The sequence below is a fragment of the Peromyscus eremicus genome, chromosome 5 (genome assembly GCF_949786415.1).
Source record: "Peromyscus eremicus chromosome 5, PerEre_H2_v1, whole genome shotgun sequence".
NCBI lineage: Eukaryota > Metazoa > Chordata > Mammalia > Rodentia > Cricetidae > Peromyscus > Peromyscus eremicus.
Window position 1 is genome coordinate 65,728,690 of NC_081420.1, and position 17,441 is coordinate 65,746,130.

General features: G+C 44.0%; 1 protein-coding gene across 2 annotated transcripts in view; it reads right to left on the bottom strand.

Annotated features, from left to right (window-relative positions):
* The window catches only part of St8sia6 (ST8 alpha-N-acetyl-neuraminide alpha-2,8-sialyltransferase 6), a 145,560-nt gene extending 131,211 nt beyond the window's left edge, over positions 1 to 14,349 (bottom strand). The window contains exons 1-2 of one of the 2 annotated variants that reach the window (XM_059263609.1): positions 14,177 to 14,349; positions 13,574 to 13,672 (exon numbers count right to left, since the gene is read on the bottom strand). In XM_059263609.1, the coding sequence (XP_059119592.1) occupies positions 13,574 to 13,672; positions 14,177 to 14,277 (200 nt within the window). In that variant the 5' untranslated portion in view covers positions 14,278 to 14,349. The remainder of the gene's footprint in view (positions 1 to 13,573; positions 13,673 to 14,176) is intronic. The other variant, XM_059263608.1, reaches the window with a different exon arrangement.
* Positions 14,350 to 17,441: the final 3,092 nt, after the last annotated feature.

Here is a 17,441-nt window from a genome sequence, read left to right on the forward strand (position 1 = left end):
GGAAGTTGCACTCATGGTAGGTAGTTCAATACCATGACTGCCTAGACAAGACCCGCACAACGGCATCAACAGTAAACATGCAAACATGAAGGGGAAAATTTCACGAGGTCCCACCCCAAGCCAAAAAATGACAAGCAACTAATGTCTGCTGAGAGGGAAATTAATCTTTCCCAGGGATGAACCTCCTAATTAGTTATCCAATACAAAGTGGTCAGCCCTGAAATTAGACACATATTAGCACTAAACAGATTCAGCAGGCTGTACACACACACACACACACACACACACACACACACACACACACACACAAGCATAACATTATATATATTATTATATGGTGACATCAGTTTGAGAGTGTGGGGATATGGGAGGGGTTGAAGGGGAGAAATGGAAGGCACAAAGTGATGTACTAAAAATTTTAAAGAATATTCCTATGTACAAATGCCATGTGTGTTATGTGTATATGAGTGTGTATGTTTGTATGTTTCCCTATAAGAAATTATTATAGATATGAGGTGTTTTCTTGAGTATGTGGGTACAGGTGTGGGTGTATTGACACATGTGTGTGCGTGTGTGTAGAGGCCTAAAGTGGACTTTGAGTACCTTCCTCCAGTGTTCTTCACTTCGTTTATAGAGAGAGATGTGGTCTCTAGCTGAATCTGGAGCTTGCTGACTTCAGGTTCTGGTTAATCTAGCCAGCCTGCTTGCCCCAAGGACCCCCTGAATAATGGGTTGTAGGCAATTGCTACCTTTGCCTAGAGTCTACACAGTTTCTGGGGATGTAAACTCCAGTTCTCATGCTCATGTGCCAGTGCCTTACTCACTGAACCATCTCCCCAGTCTCCTAGATATGAGTCTTAACTTCCCGGGATTGATTCATCCTCTGCCAACAACTATTAAGTTATTACAGTCACATGCAAACTAGAAACTCAGATTTTATTGTTACTCATAGTTTGCCATGTAACTCTCATCTCATCTCTGTCTTGCATCACTGAGTGATAAAGATCCAACTCCATTATGAAGACGAGGCAACAGGACAAATCCCAGCATGCTGCTGCTGTAGATCAGGGAAGAGATACAGTGATGAAAGAGACAGACCAGGTAAAGACTACACAGTACCACGGTCTGCTGCAACAAGAGCATTTCTCAAACAGGATCAGTATAGTACTTTGGCGTTACCCAAGTACTCAAGTCAAAAAACACAAAAATATGTCCATAAGGTTAATGTGCAAATAGTAAGTCTATGCTTATAAATAGGAACACACTGCATTCTCTCCACATAAAGAAGCACAGAAGACATTATCAGGGCTGCAGAGATGGCTTAGTCAGTAAAGCCCTTGCTGCACATGTGGACCTGAGTCTCCTAAAGCCATGCATAAAAGCCAGGCATGGCAGCACATGTGTTTAATTGCAGTGAGGAGTGGGGATAGGAGGCTATCTCTGGCTTCCAGCCAGTCAGACTAGCCAAATCGGTGAGTCCCAGTTTCAGTGAGACAGTGTATCTCAGAAACTAAGGTAGAAAGCAATTGAGGAAGATGCCTGATGTCAATTTCTGGCCTCCATGGGCACATTTATGCATGCATGCATGCCTTCACACATATACAAACATACATCAAAAAAGAAAAAGAAAGATACCATAATAGCAAGTTTGGTAATTACGTATTGTATTCCATAAAATATATAATCTCAAAAAGGAATATGTAAAATATTACATCTTCCAAAAGCTAGCATGGGAAGCATCACCTGTGCCCCAACCAAGGCTCCAGGAACCAGTAAGAGACTTCAATCATTTGCAGAATTAATGATCTGACTTCAATTTCATGGGATGCTGCAGCTTAAAAAATTATATGTTAAAGAATTATAGTGTACTTTACAATAACAACTAACTAGCAAGGTAAGATAACACAATTACTTTACAACCACGGCAGAAGAAGAGGTTGTGCCCTATGAATTATCTTCAGAAATAATTATAGTCATGGATATGAATGTTCCCAGGAATTACTGACAGGTTATCTAGAGCCTGAATAAATCATTCACCATGCTTGGTGAAAAACATTTTGTTTTTTAAGAAATGTAAAAGTACAGCAAAGGCAGACTGAAGTGTCCTGGCAGGCTAACATCCTAAGTGTATACCAATAAGTGCATTTCAAAACAGCCATCTTCGTGGTTTGAATCTAAAAGATCCCTGAAGGATGGATATCTAGGACTTGGTTGCTAGTTGATGGGCTTTTGAGACATGACTGAATCATGGAGGAGATGAACTCATCATCAAATGGATGAGTAGAAGGTGGACCTGGCTGGAGGAAGCAGATCACTAAGGTGAAATCCTTTGAAGCATCTATATTTTCCCAAGATCGTTCCTCTGTGGCTCTGTTCTTCTTGGCTACCATGAAGTGAGCAGCCATGCCTCACCACATCTCCACCATGCTTCTATGTCCCACTTCAAACCTGAAACCGCAGAGCCAAGCTGACCGTGTACTGAACCCTCCGAACTGTGAGCCAATATGTCTTTCCTCTTTTACGTTGGGTTTTTTTTTTCAGCTATTTTGTCAGCAACAGGAAGCTAGCACACCATCACAAGGACAGAAGAAGCCATAAAACAAGACATTAGAAATAAGAGTCCTTCTCGCCGGGCGGTGGTGGCGCACGCCTTTAATCCCAGCACTTGGGAGGCAGAGCCAGGCGGATCTCTGTGAGTTCGAGGCCAGCCTGAGCTACCAAGTGAGTTCCAGGAAAGGCACAAAGCTACACAGAGAAACCCTGTCTCGAAAAATCAAAAAAAAATTTAAAATAGAAATAAGAGTCCTTCTCTGCAGTTTATCCCCCAAGCCTCAAGGGCTCTGGAAGGGGATTCTCTTTCTGCCTCAAATGAGGTGTTGAAACCTTAAGCCACACAGTACCTAAAGACTGACTAAAAACAATCACTGCACCTGATATACATTTCTTTCCTTTCTTCTCTTCAAGTTCTTTCTTGGTGCCCAGGCCTCTGTTCGTTATTTCTACTGTCAGCCAATAGTCTCTCAACATGTCTGTACTTCTTTCAACATTCCGTCCATCCAAGAAAGCTCTTTCATGACTCCCAGGTAACCAGGGATTTTAGTCTTTCGAATTCATCCTAATCCCTGTTAGTTCAAGGAAGTGGCTATTAATGGGCCAGTTGACTAAGAAATGCAACCGTAGAGCACAAAGGCCTTTTGGATTAATAACAGAGATGATAATAGCCTTGGCTGTGCCATTCCTGTGAACAGAATTATCTGATGACAATTGTTTTCAAGTTGTGGGAAACCATCCCAGTACTCTTGTTGAGAGAAGCACGCTCAACTCAGTGCAGCTGGGCTGCCCTATATATGGGTTCCATATCAGTGAATCCCACCAAACACAGACTGAAACTATTTGTGGGAGGGCTGGGGATATGGCGCACTGAGTAAAAAGTACCTGAGTCTAAATCCCTAGTGCTCACACAAAACCCAGATACATAGCATGAGCATCTGCAATCCCAGCACTCCTGTGGGGAGATGGGAGTTAGAGACAGACTCCTCAGCAGCTCACGGGCCAGCCTCACATATACAGTGGAAAAATAACAAAAATGACGCTCTCAAATAAGGTGAAAAGCGAAGACTTACACTCAAGGCTGTATTCTTCCTTCCACATGTATAATGTGTCAAGTGTACCTGCACTCACACATGAACATTCCCTACACACACACACACACACATACACACACCACACACTATGGGAGGAGTGAGGAGGAGATGCACCTGTATTTAGTATGCACAGGGGTTTTTTTTCTTGTCATTATTCCCTAGGCAATACAGTGTAACAACTGCGCACAGCATCTGCATTGCATTACACACTCTTGAGTTGTGGTGAGGTGGTTTAGGTATGCAGAAGCCGGGGATACATTGTGCACAAACATTACATTTTGTATGAGCAACTTGAGCATCTGGATTATGATATTCGCTGGGTTTCTGGGAACCCATGTCCCTTGGACACCAAGGGACAATTATAATGAAGTTCCATAAAATTCATATTTCCAACAGCCTCTGTGGACAGATGGTCACAGAGACCCCACTTCTTCAGGAACTCTTGCTCTACATCCACCCACCTGACAAAGGAGAAAACATCAAGATGTTCCTTCCTGTCCCTCAAACTCCCCTGGCACTCCTGCCATGGGTGAACAAATGCAGAGCGAGAAGCCAGGAGGGATGGCAGCCCATGCTCTAAAGCCTCTCTCTGGACCAGTTTCCTGGGAAACATGCTCAGAAGATTTTGCAAAACAGGACAGCTTAGGTAGAGACTCAGAGGTCGGAGCATGGACATGAAAGAAGATGTCTGTCTCGGGAGCCACAGTGAAAGCCACATCCAAACCAGAATAACCAAGAGAGAGCCTTCTGGGAGAAGGTTAAAGTTAAGGTACAGAGCATGGAGAAGACAAGGAGACAGAGTACAAGACTCCAAGCCTCTGTTTAAAGTCTTTCAGAAGCCAGACTCAAGGAAACTTTAAACCATTCTGAATTTTCAAAACCAGAGCATATTAGTATCTTTCCTTCTCATCACAAAGAAGCAAGGACACCAAAGTGAGCAAGCTTTACTGCCCTGGAAAGTGAAATCCTGCAGCCTTCATCTGTCTGTGAGGCAGGGCAGGGTGATGCTTAGTTATAGGTTCCCACCTCCGGCTTCTAGTTCAGGCTGGTCTTGAGTGTTCTACAGCCTGCAGTTATGATGCCAGTTTGAACATATACAATAAAATGTCAAATAAAACACTGTTACAGTTTGCAGTATACAACAATGGGGGGAGACAGTAAGTGACTTTTTTTTCTTCTCCCAAACTGTTCACATTCTCAAGAAGAAGCACGTGTCTACCCAAAATGACAACCCCAAGGATGGGTGGCAACTATCAGCTGCTTCAGAAAAGGCATCCCCTTCGGGGAGAAGAAATGCTATTCTACTCATGAGCCGTGGAGATGAGGCACGTGGGGGAAGCGCCAGCAGGAGGTGTAAATTTCACCTGTGAAACAGAGCGCGTCCAGAGAAAAATGCTAGAGAGGCTGAGATTCGCTTCCCACCCACAGTCTGCCTCTCCTTCCTGCCCAGACCAGAAAGTCGGGTCACTTCTCTCATGCAAGAAGGGACCTGCTTCCTGCAGCAGGAAAGGGCTCTTTAGGAGCTGTCCTAGTGAAGGATCATTGCTTGCTCTCTTTCTATAGGCCCTTGAGAACATGCCACAGTTGTAACATATTATCTATTAATTATATTGATGTTACGGTGTTGTTATTATATATCACATTATACAGCAACAATAAAGTCAGGGAAAGAATTAGAGAGGAAATCCATCCATTACTCTACCCTGGCATGTGGAGGTGCTGCCAGAGACCCAGAGACCTGGGTGAGTTCATTCCTGCCAGGATGTCAGTGACATTTGTCGTGCCCCATTCCTGGCAGCAGCAGGCATCTGGGATCGCTGAGGAATACATGCGTGTGGCAGGCATCAAAGCCAGAACATGACTATCAAAGGCAGTGTTGGGCTCTAGAATTTAAAAGCTTATAATTAGCAAATGATTTTATTGTATTTTTCAAATTCACACTTTTAAAATTTTAGAAATCTACTGGAGAGCTTTGCGGCTCAGCCTTGCATCGGTCTATGCTCTGAGCAGGGAGCTCTTGATGGAGAGCAAGAAAGAGGCCCTAATGTCTCTGACCCGGCAACAGAAGGATAGGGAAAGGCCTCCTCCTTTGGTGGTACCTAAACTAAAAGGAAATGATTTAAAAAAAACATACCCCAAAACTCTAAGAGGGCATTGTAGGAACAGACGATTGCTTTTAAACTGCAGGGGAAAGTCTGACTTTTGAAAACAATTTGCTGTGTGAGAAACAGAAGAAACATTTAGGAAGCAGGTGTTTCACATTCTCCATCAATCCAAGTAAACATGAAAGGAAGTGGGGCAAAGGGGAGAAGCTCGGTCTGTAAAATGTTGTGAGAGCTTGGTTGTCAGCACTCACACGAAAGGCTGGGTCTGGTGGTGTGTGCCTGGAATGACAGGCTGAGGAGGCAGAGGCAGGAAGACTCTCTGAGCTCACTGGCCAGCCAGCCTCGCTGAATCAGTGACCTCCAGCTTCAGTGAGAGACGCTGCCTCAAAAAATAAGATGGAGAGTGACTGAGGAAGACACCCCATGCCAACCTCTGGACCTCACACACACGCATACACACATACACATACACAAACACAAATGAGTGCACACACATAAATAATATTTTTAAGAAAAAAATAAGAATGAGACAAGCTTCCTGCAATAGAAGCTTTGGTTATAGTACAGCCTGAAGGAAAAAGTAATAAAGAACAAAAATGCAATCCGTTTACTAATTTAGCTAGGGCAAAAAAATGAGAGTTGATGCTATGGATTAATAATTCAGTAACACTGAGAATGCATATGAGACCCATCCCCGGAGGTACCGCAAAGGGCAAAGAAAAGCAGAAATGTGAAGGAGAAGGCAAGGGGTGTGCATGGGGCAGAAAACAATGACAGAAACGGGAGGCAGACAACGATGAGCCACACCACAAAGCTCAAGCCCGCGTGGCAACTCCTGAAGTAGTCACACAGAATTACAAGGTTTTTTTTTTTCTAATTTCAAATGAGCTAATCCTGATGCCTAAAGAGACAACACTAATCTAAAAAAGACTACTGCATAGACATCGCATTGTGAGGGATTTGGGGTTTGGGTTTCTCATCTTTTGGTTTTTGTTGTTGTTGTTTTGGGGTAGTTTTTTATGTTTTGGTTTGGTTTGGCTTGGTTCTTTTGGTGTTTTAAGCCAGTCTCTTGTGGCGCAGGCTGGCCTTTAACTCAGGATCCTCTTGTCTCCACTTCCCAAGTGCTGGATTACAGGTGTGATACGTCTGGCTTGTAAGTTTGGATTCTGTTTCTTTTGTTCGCGTGTCTGTGTGGTGTGTGTGTTGTTACACGAGTGGAGGCTGAGTGTGTATGCATGCAAGTGAAGGCCTGAAGCTCACATCGAGAATCTTCCTGAGTCACTCTACTACTTATTCCTTAAGGAAGGGCTTCTCACTTGAGCTCAAAGCTCACTAAAACAGCTAGACTCTAGCCAGCTTGATCTGGGAATTTCTTGTTTCTCTTCCTTCTGGGAATTGGGAATCAAGGCAGGCACCATGCCCATCAAGCACGTATGTGAGGTCTGGGGATCCGAACTCTGGTTCTCATGCTTGCCCAGCAGGTCCTTTCCCCTTGAGCCATCTCACCAGCCTGTAAGTTTTGTCGTCAGGATTGTCTGAGTCTCTCAGAGGTATACATGTCAGAAAATATAGAACAATGTCTACAAAGTTTTAGAAAAAGTTTTTTTTTTAAGTTTTAAAAGAAAAAGTGACAAGAGTTCCTGCCTAGCCTTCACAGAGCCTTAAATCCCAAAATAGCAAAAACCAAAAGTATTCAAGGGAAAAAAAAAAAAAAAAACCAATGAAGTGAAATTGCTATCCTGGAACTGAGAACTGGGTTTCAGGGAGATTGACAAGTACACCCCATGGCTAAAGGTATTGGAAGGTGTGTGTCAGTTGACACAAGAGAAAAATAAAAACAAAGCAGAAAAAAAGGAAAGCATAATTTAAGATAACATATTTCAGGCATTTACAAAGGGGATCTCAATGAGGCTTCTAGATTTTGAAGCTATAACTGGATTTAAATTAGAAAATAATTTTCAAAAGAGAAAGCATTTATGAAAATAATAGCAACACTCGAAATCCCACTTCTGATGTTGCATGCCAAAATAAGCTCTAATAGATCAATTTAAGAATACTCCAATTAAGTATTTTTAAACTAGAGATATGCACTTAGTGTGTCGAACATTCAAAACTAAAACTGGGAAGAGAAGGTAGAGATGAGGGACAGAGCAACAGAAAGTGTGAAAACATCCGCAGAGTAAAAGAACAGCAAGCACAACTAGACATTCATCAACGCTAGAAGACGCTTGAAACACAGCACGAATCTTACACGTGCAATATACATAAGCTTCTCATAAATCAGAAAGAAAAACAGAATACCAATGGAAATAGAGTTGATATTAAAAAGTCAATTTAGAAAAGAAAAAATAAATAAATAAATGTTAGAAATCTAGCCCAATGGGTAAACAGATACAGAGTAAGCCATCACTTTTGTTTCTTAAGGATGAAGTCTGAAAAATGGAGGTGGGGCACAAACTACGTCCACGTTAGGGTCAGCTGTCGTTCTTGTATGCAGCTAGAATTAGAAGCGGCGTTACGACAGACTGTCGGGCAAGTCACAGCAGCATTTTCAATGCTCTACGACGAAGCACCTCTGCTTCCAGGGATTTGTCCAGATCATCAGAGACCTAAACACACTCGGGGTACATGCCAACATCGAAGACGATAAATAACCCATATGGCAAAGGGACAAAATAAGTGCATTAAGGAAACATCTCTGTGTTCTACTGCTGTGCCCAAAAATGTAGAAGAGTAATTATGTCCACATTATGTTATAGCTGCACACTACAAACATTGTGGAAGAAAAGTAATTATATCCTCAATAGTTCTGATGTTGTTTAACGCTGTCATGCTGTCCCCCAAAAACATGCACAGCTAGATATATTCATATAAATACATTAAGAAGAAAACAAAATATGAGGAGTAGCTGTCTTCTGGGTATTGAAATGACTGGGAATTTTTCTTTTCTGTGTATTCATTTAAGAGTTCTCAGAAATACCCCTGAGGGTCATGTGACTAGGAACATAATACAATTATGTATTATGGAACTCTGCCTACTTCTGGTTCTCAAATTGGCACAAGCCAAGCACAAGGCCAGGTCACAATAACCAAAAGAGAAAGGTTATTAAAGTGAACAGCAGGCAAACTAAAAGAAGAGCTGAGGTCCCAACACTCTAGAAAATTCATTACCCAGGTATTTCAGATGGGCCAAGGCAGGCACCAACTAACCAGAAAGTCCAAGGAAGCCTCAGGACCCCAGTTCAGTATCACTGATGTTGAAGCCCCAGTGGAAACAGCTACAAATGGGTACCAAGCCACAGTGAGCATCTGTATAGTTCCCATGAAGGATTCTGGGAACTCCAGATCAGCTGTCACAGATGTCTGAGCTAACCATTCAATTTCTAGTTTCTGAACATTGACTATTTGGGAAATCACTTTTTGATTCTGCAGCAGAAGTTTACTACATTTCTCTTATAATAAAGATGAAATTATCATTCAAGAAAATTTTAATATTTAAGAAAAATTCAACTTAAAAATTTTCAATTAATACCCCAAATAACTAGGAGATAAAACAAAAATGATTTAAATGTTATTGAAAATAAATGTTCCTATCCTCAACTGAGAACAGATTTAAGATTTGCTTTACTAATATTAATTATGTGGTCTGGGGCACAGGGATTTGTATATGGGCATGTGCTTGTGAGTGCTGGTGGTCACAGAGGCCAGAGGTGCCAGATTCCCCCAGGAGCTGAAGTTAAAGGTAGCTATGAAACACACAAAATGGGTGCTGAAACCGAACCTGGGTCCTCTGCAAAAGTAGTACATGATCTTAACCACTGAGCCGCCCTTCAAGCCCCTAGAATATATGTATTTATAATATGCATAATATATAATATATATAATGAATACTATGTATTAAAACTTAAGAAATGAGTCTTTGGCTAGGAATATAGCTCAGTGGTACAGCCTAACATGCAAGAAGCTACGAAATCAATCCGTAGTATCACATGTAAAAATATTTTTTTGAAATGAGCCTAAAGCTGCATTCAAAGGAACATTCATAGTATTAAATATTTTCGTTATAAAAGGAATGGAAAAAAGCACATAATAACTCAAGCCAGCACTTCAAGAAATAGGGAAAAAAAGAATAACCTTTTTAACACAAAGACTATAGAGCACAGAAATACATTCAAGTAGAAGTAAGTCTAAACGTTCATTGTATGAGCCCAAAAACCAAGGACAGATTTTGACAAAGTTTATGTGAAAAAGAAAGAATTCATTCTTATACTTTGAAAATATTTAGTCTATCTTATTTTATGTCTTTAACATCTGGCCTTCTCGTTGCTTTGACATATCCTGTGGGGACATGGAGAACCTGAGGAGTTCTTACTGAAGGGAGCAAGGAGAACAGAGAGTTATTCCCCTGTAGATGACAGATCTTACTGCTGTTTCCAGAGAATTGCCCAGATCGCGTCACTTCTTTTCACACTCAACCACCTCACCAGAAAGACACTTTCCCGGTCCCTTCCCTCTGCATCCCATAACTTCCCATTAAAACTGATGTTTTATCAAGGCTGAATTTGCGTTGGGGCAAAAAGGTCAGGTACGGGTCCTGGCTTAATGAGAGAGGGTTGGGACAATACCAGCCTAAGTTCAAGGTAACAATGACAGAAGACAGTTGCCACCTCCTCCAAGTTTGGCGATGGTGCTAGTTAGCTGGAACTGAACGACAGAAGCAATGGTTTCAGTGACAGGCTAGGACAGGACTGAAAGAGAATCTTCAGCAGATCCCAAGAGGCAGCATCAGGATGCTCTCCGGTGGCTGACACTCCAGCAAGGGGACTGTTGAAAGAGAAAGAACGAGCCACAAGCTGTGGTTCTATAACTGCCACTGACTGCACGATGGCCACCAGAAAGAAAAGGGACTGGGTGGCTCACCATCAAACAGAAAAGGGACATTATTTTGGAGATAGAAGCATTAAGGCATACCATGCTCCTGGACTCCAGCTTCCATGACCTGCCCCCTGTATCCAGATGTCATCTTTGAGTGACAGGAAGTAGTCTAAAGCAGTCTGATACACTGTGAAGAGCTCTAGCGGGCCTGGGCATGGCAAACATGGCTCTTGCTAGCCTCATCCTTCTCCTACCCCCTCTGCCTTGCTAAAAACCATTACATTGCATTCTTAAAGCTAGCCACAAGGGTCTGTGCCCTTATTTGGCCATTTCCTCCTACTGAGGCTGACCACTAAGGTCCAGCTATCAACATATTGAAGTCCAGCAATCAAAAGCCCCCTTTTTGTCTGCCCTAATTAACCAATCCAATCAAAATTAAATATCTCATCCTAACATGGGGTTTCCCCTTTCTACTTCATAAGCTGCCATTTTCTGTAGGCCACAAATGTCTCCTCAGTATCCAGAGGCAATCAACCCTTCGTCCCTCGGGGACAAATACCCCTGCCCTCTCTCTCTTGTTCCCTGCCCCTTCTCCCTCTTCCTCTAGCTCCTGTCTTTATCTCTTACTCCCTGCCCTTTCTCTCTCTGGGATAAATAAATCTCCTTTGTGCTAAGAACTTGGTCTTGGGGTGTCTCATGCTGATACTGGTCCTTCCTTCACACTGAGTATGTATTTCAAGAGAGATGGATGTTATCAGAAAAAGATACTTAAATGGCCACACACACACACACACACACACACACACACACACACACACACACACACCACTTCACCCAGCACCTCTTAAAAAAAAAAACAAAACAGGATGTAGTTTGAGAATGGGCTTTTTGCTCCATGTGGCCTGGGTTTGACTCTTGGCTGCACAACTCTATGACATCAGGAAATTCATTTGTGTGTTTCAATTTCTTAATCTATAAAATGAAGATAACCATTTCTTTTAGCATTTTGAAGGCACAAGTGAGTTAATAAATATAAAATGCTTAGATCAGTGGCTGCTGCACAAGAAGCATTCATGGCATCTTGGCTACTCTTATTACTGCTAACATCAGTAATAAGGAAAAACAGACAGGCCACTGAGAAATGAAGAAATGGCAATTTCTCTACATAGACAAGCAGTAGTGAATTAAAATCTGCTCCCCCCACTCCATGAATAATAAAAATCATGAATGAGAAAGATATAAAATAGATCAGAGGACAAAGAGGTTTTCTACAAACCCAGCGGTCTGGTTTAAAGGAGAAGAATCTTAATAAAATGGACCACATTCAGTAAAAATATGAATTACCTATATTAGTTCAAGAAGCGTGCCAAGTAGAAAAGAAGGGTGCCAAAGAAATACAAATTCATCAGTGGCCTCAGGAAAGACCTGGGACTAGACGACTGAAGGAGTGCATGCTTTTGAACGTCCCAAAGGGAAAACACCAGGACAAACAGTAGTTGGATGACATGCAGACAGAACCTCCCTCCACCTCAGTTCGTAGAGAAAGCTATGCCTTTCATGTACATAAAGTCGAGAGAAATCAAACTATATACCAGTGTTCTTCTCAAAAGTGTCTTTACTCCAGGATTTCCTACGCCCCTAACAGACTATGGAACCCAAATGAGGTGTCTGTAGCAGCCTGCAATAGTTCCTCACTCTAGAGTTTCTTCTAGGTACTTCCAGATCTTTCTGAGCACCAGGCCCAGAGCCTTGCAGGAAGGAATGTCCAGCCATGCAATCAGAAGATTAAGGTGGATCCCAGAGCCAGGAATACACAGAAGAACAGAGAGGAAAAGAGATAAAAAGAGAAAGGGGGACAGTCCACAAAATTGCCACCTCAAGAGCCAAGCAGAGCAGGACGCAGCACGTTCTGCTTGTGGAAGCAGAAATTGATTCAAACCTTCTAGGAAGCAATTGGAAAGAACCGTGATTTGGAACATTAAACGCACGTTCCCTTTGACCCAGTAATCTGACTTTCTATCAGTCCTCCTTAGGAAATGGGTCTGAAACAAAGATAAAGATTTACATACAAGGATGATGGATTCAATAGAATATCTCCTAGCTAACAAAACAAAATGAAAACAGGAAAACATTTCAGTGAGTAAAGACGAAACTATTTAAGCAGACTACAGAATATTAATATAATGAATAATAACAAGCAACATTGGTGGGGGGAGGCAGTAAAATCAGGTCCAAGTCTATGATCATTTAAGGAAAAAGGACGACACATGAACTACAAAGTACAATCTCACATGTGTTTTTCACATGTAGGAAATAGACATTACATGGACATAAAATAAACCAATCCCAACCTGAAACTATCTGGGTCTGGGACTCTGAGTAAATACTAATTTCTTTTATATATTTCCCCTATGTCCTTTCTGCATTAAGTTGTGTTATTTCTATAACCAGAAAAATAGATATCCAATAATTACTGTACATAAATACACATTCGTATAATAAGGAAAAAATTTAAGTCCTCATTCACCCAAGACAATCACATTCACAACACACAGAAAAATTGCATTTCTCCAAGCCTGAACCTCCACATAGATGCACTTCAAAGCACAGAAAACAGCACACCAACCAAGCCCCTCAGTGAAGACAGGCGGGAGGCTTCTCTGGGCTTTTCCACACACCATTATCTACAGAATTCAGCACCCATCTTTTAAAGTATGGCTGGTTTTTTTGGTGTCTTGGTTGAAAGAATACTGACACGGAGAGATGGGTTTTAAAAGACTGATGTGCATAGAGTTTCTCTCCTACACACACACACACACACACACACACACACACACACACACACACACACACACCTCAGTAACATGGCCCCAGGCAGACCACTCAAGCGAATCCCAACGGTGCAGCCTTGCCCAGTCCTTGCCCACCCGCCCCTAAAGGCCCTGGTACCTGTTCCTGGTGAGCGGTACTGAGGTGACTGGGCTCCTGAGAGTCCCCATTGCTGCCGAGGTGCCACGGGTGTCCTCCCTGCTGTCCTTCACCGACAACCTGAACAGCCAGCGAGAAAACTAAGTTATTACACCACCTTCCTTGGGAGCCACTGGCTGGCAGGCTGGGCATCGTACTCTAAACGTAACCAGGGCATCTTTGCGCACCTCGACTCCCAGGATGGGTCCCCAACCTTAGAGTTAGGGAGGAAAAAAAAAACCTTAGGGCAAGAAAACCAGGAGCACAATGGGAAAATCCTAGAGCCTGGCGGGAAACCTCGACGGCAGGTTCCGCTCCACAGCTCCCTCGCCCACAGAGACGCTGTCTGGAGCCCTCCCAACCCGGACGGGTCCCTTTCCACTTCATACCATGACATCCAACCAAGTGTCGCCTTTCTGCGACCCCAAGCCCTACCTCACCCTCAAGGAGCCTTTTGGCCAAAAGTCTGAGAGCGAGCGGCCAGTCACACAAATTTGAGCCCGGGCTCCCCGGGAAGCAGCGCCAGGCGCGCGGCGTGGGTGCGCGGGACCTTGCAGGTGGGGCGAGCTGATGCCGGGGAATTACCTGGAGCGGGCGGGCGTGTCCGCAGGGCACCAGAGCAGACGCAGCAGGAGCAGCAGCATCAGGCTGGCTACCAGGGCTAGCAGCGTGCCCCCAGGTCTCATCCTGAACCACGGGAGCCCTCGCCGCCAAAGCTGCCGGGGCGAAGCGCATCCCGGGCGGCATCGACTCGCCGCTCCGGCCGCCGCCGCCGCCGCCGCCGCCACCGCGGCCGCTGCCACGCACACCCCCAGCGTTCAAAGGCGGTGGCGCGGGCCCGCACTCTCGGCGACTGCCCCGAGCCCAGCCTGCAACAGTGTTGTCGAGCACTGAGCCGAGGAAGCAGCGTCCCGGCTCGCTCGCTTCTTCCAAGCCAGCCCCCGGCCGCCGAAGCTCGCGGTCGGCTAGCGGATGACGATCCTTCCGAGCTCTCCGCCTGTCCTCCCGGAGGCGCTCCGAGCCGCTGCGGGCTCTGGTCGCTGCAGCCACTGCTGCTTCTGCCTCCTGCCGCCGCCGCCACCACCACCACCGCCGCGCGGGGTCACCTGAAGGTTGGGGCACGAGCTCTCAACTCTGCGCTGATTGGGCTCTAACTTTTCGGCGCTCTCACCTTCGCCCGAGTGCGCGCGTGGCTCTTGGGAAGCTCCACGCGGCCCACCCACTCACACTGCGGCTCTGTTGCGTTGCTGGGGGCCCCGAGCCTAGGACCTAGAGGGCTAAAGACGAGAGTAGAAAGGACCCGCTTCAAAAGTTTGCAAAGGGAGTTGTTAGGCTGGATCCTCCCACACACCTGGAAGCCACCAGGGACGTGGTGATGTTTGAGTAGACCTTGGCATAGTATGAAGGAAATTACCTTCCGTCGATGAAATGCAGATTCAGAGTGACAGCTGACACCAGTTACCAGGAAATCTTTCAGGGTGGCCAATCCTTTCACCTTTGGCCAGATCCACCTCTACCTGCTTTCTAAACGCTGTTTTATTGGACATCTTCGCGTCCAGTACTTTGTATTGTCGATGGCCATGAAATTGTGTGACTGTATCATTATCAAGGCAGAACTGAGGAGTAATGACAGGGAGCCTATAGCTCAATATCTGAAATATTTACTGCCCTATTAATTTCCAGATAAACGGGTTTGCCTACTGTCAATGGAGGCAATCTCTGCATTTTGAATTCTTGCCTAACTCAGAACCTAATTGAAAATATAATGGATGCCACCGAGAGTTTCAGCCAATAATGGGAAAATGGCATCAGCCAATCATAGGCAGCCAACTCATCACACCATGCAAATAAGTCAGTTATAGAGGGAGCCAATCAGGTGCTCAGTCTACTAAGACTCTTGGTGCCTGCCCACAAAAAGCTTGCTGCCCCTACTGGGCAGATAGCCCCCAACCTCTTCTGTTTCAGAATGCTGCCAAATTCATGAATCCTTCTTTGTTCAAATAAATCGTTGAAATTAATTTGTATAAAATATTTCTTTTCTCATTGTTATAGGTTGTTAGGCAGTTTTTGTGTTGACACTCTAGTCTCCAGGGTGATTGGATCCAAAGGGTGGCTCTCTCAAGATGGGAGTAGCAGGGGCTTTCTCCAAAGAAACATGAGGCTGGAGAGATTGGCTCATTGAGCAATAAGGTAAAGGATGACAGAGGAAGACACAACACCAACCTCTGGTTTCTGTATGTAAACACACACACATGCACACGTGCGTATGCACATGCGTGGGGAGGGGTGAGGCAGGACTTTGCTTTCTCACTATTCTGTGAGGGTACAGCCAAAGGGCAACTAGGTGCCCACCAAGAGGAAACTTGAACTTCTCCTCCAGGTCTTTAAAGACTTTGCTGTGTCGTCCCCCCCCCCCCCAGGCAATAGTATGTCTGAGCAGCTGTAACTGACCAGGACAAAGATGCTTATTCCAGACCATGCTGAGTAGTATCTCACGTACTTGTTAGAATCTCACTTGTTGCAGAACTGTGAGCCAAGGATGTGAGGTGACATAGTCTGGTTTTCCAATTATTCTTTTAGAAAACTGTCTCAACTCTTTCAGCCTTAAGTTACCCTGCCCAGGCATGGTCAATTATCTGCCCTAGCCCCCAAGGGTAGGTAAGTTTCCTATGCGGTATCTGTTAACTCTAGATCCCTGGAATACACCAACAAAGAATAAACCTCTCAGCATTTGTCAAGTGGGGGCTTGTTTTGATTACTCATTCTACTTTCAAACAGATGAGATTATTTCAAAAGCAACCTTAATGCCCTATCATCATGGGAAAAATCTTAATTCAAAAGATCTTGAAGGGCCAAAGAAATGGCTCAGTGGGTAAAGTGGAGGACTGGAATTTGGGTCACCAACACCCACATAAAAAGCTAGGCATGATAGCTCGCTCGAGCCTGTAACTGCAACACTGGGATGGGGGAGGAATGGCAGATCTCGAGGGCTCACTATACAGCCAATCTAACCAGGTTTACTGAGAGATCCTATCTCATAAATACAGTAGAGAGCAACAGAGGAAGACACCCATTGTCATTCTCTGACCTACACACACACACACACACACACACACACACACAGAGAGAGAGAGAGAGAGAGAGAGAGAGAGAGAGAGAGAGATTTCCTAGTCCCCTTGTGCTAATCTGTATCTACTGTAAAAAAATACTTGTCTGAAACCGAACCAGAGGTGTGCACAGAGTAATTGATCAGTCAATAGCCAGTGAATAAAACCACTTTGGAACTAATGTTATTCTTAACGAGAAAAAGCAACATGAAGCCAAAAACAAATGTGACTAAAGATATGATTTCCTTCTACAGCCCACCACTGCCATTAAAATACGTACTAATCAAGAAAGGAAAAGCTGCTGCTTTTACACAATGCTGACATTTTTAGGGATTCAGTTGCTTATCGTGCATATGATATCAAGGAATGCGACATTCTGACAGTGCTAAAATGACAAGGCAGGGCTGGCGAGGTGGCTTGATGGATAAACACACTCGCCATGCAAATCTAACAACCTGGGTTTGATCCCTGAACCCCTTAGTGGAAGGAGAGAAACAACTCCTAAGAGTTGTCTCCTGACCTCCGTACACACGTGGCACACATGTGTCTACACCCAGGTCATACCACATCCTGTGTATATCCATACGATATAGTCAAATAACGATATAGTCAAAAATTTTGAAGAATAAAGATTAAGTAACGTAAAATAAAATGGTGATACAGTTCTACATAGTTAAAAGTTTATTCCATTTTTTTTTAAGTGCATAGGTGTAGAACAATTATCCTCGACAGTGAAGGGGTCG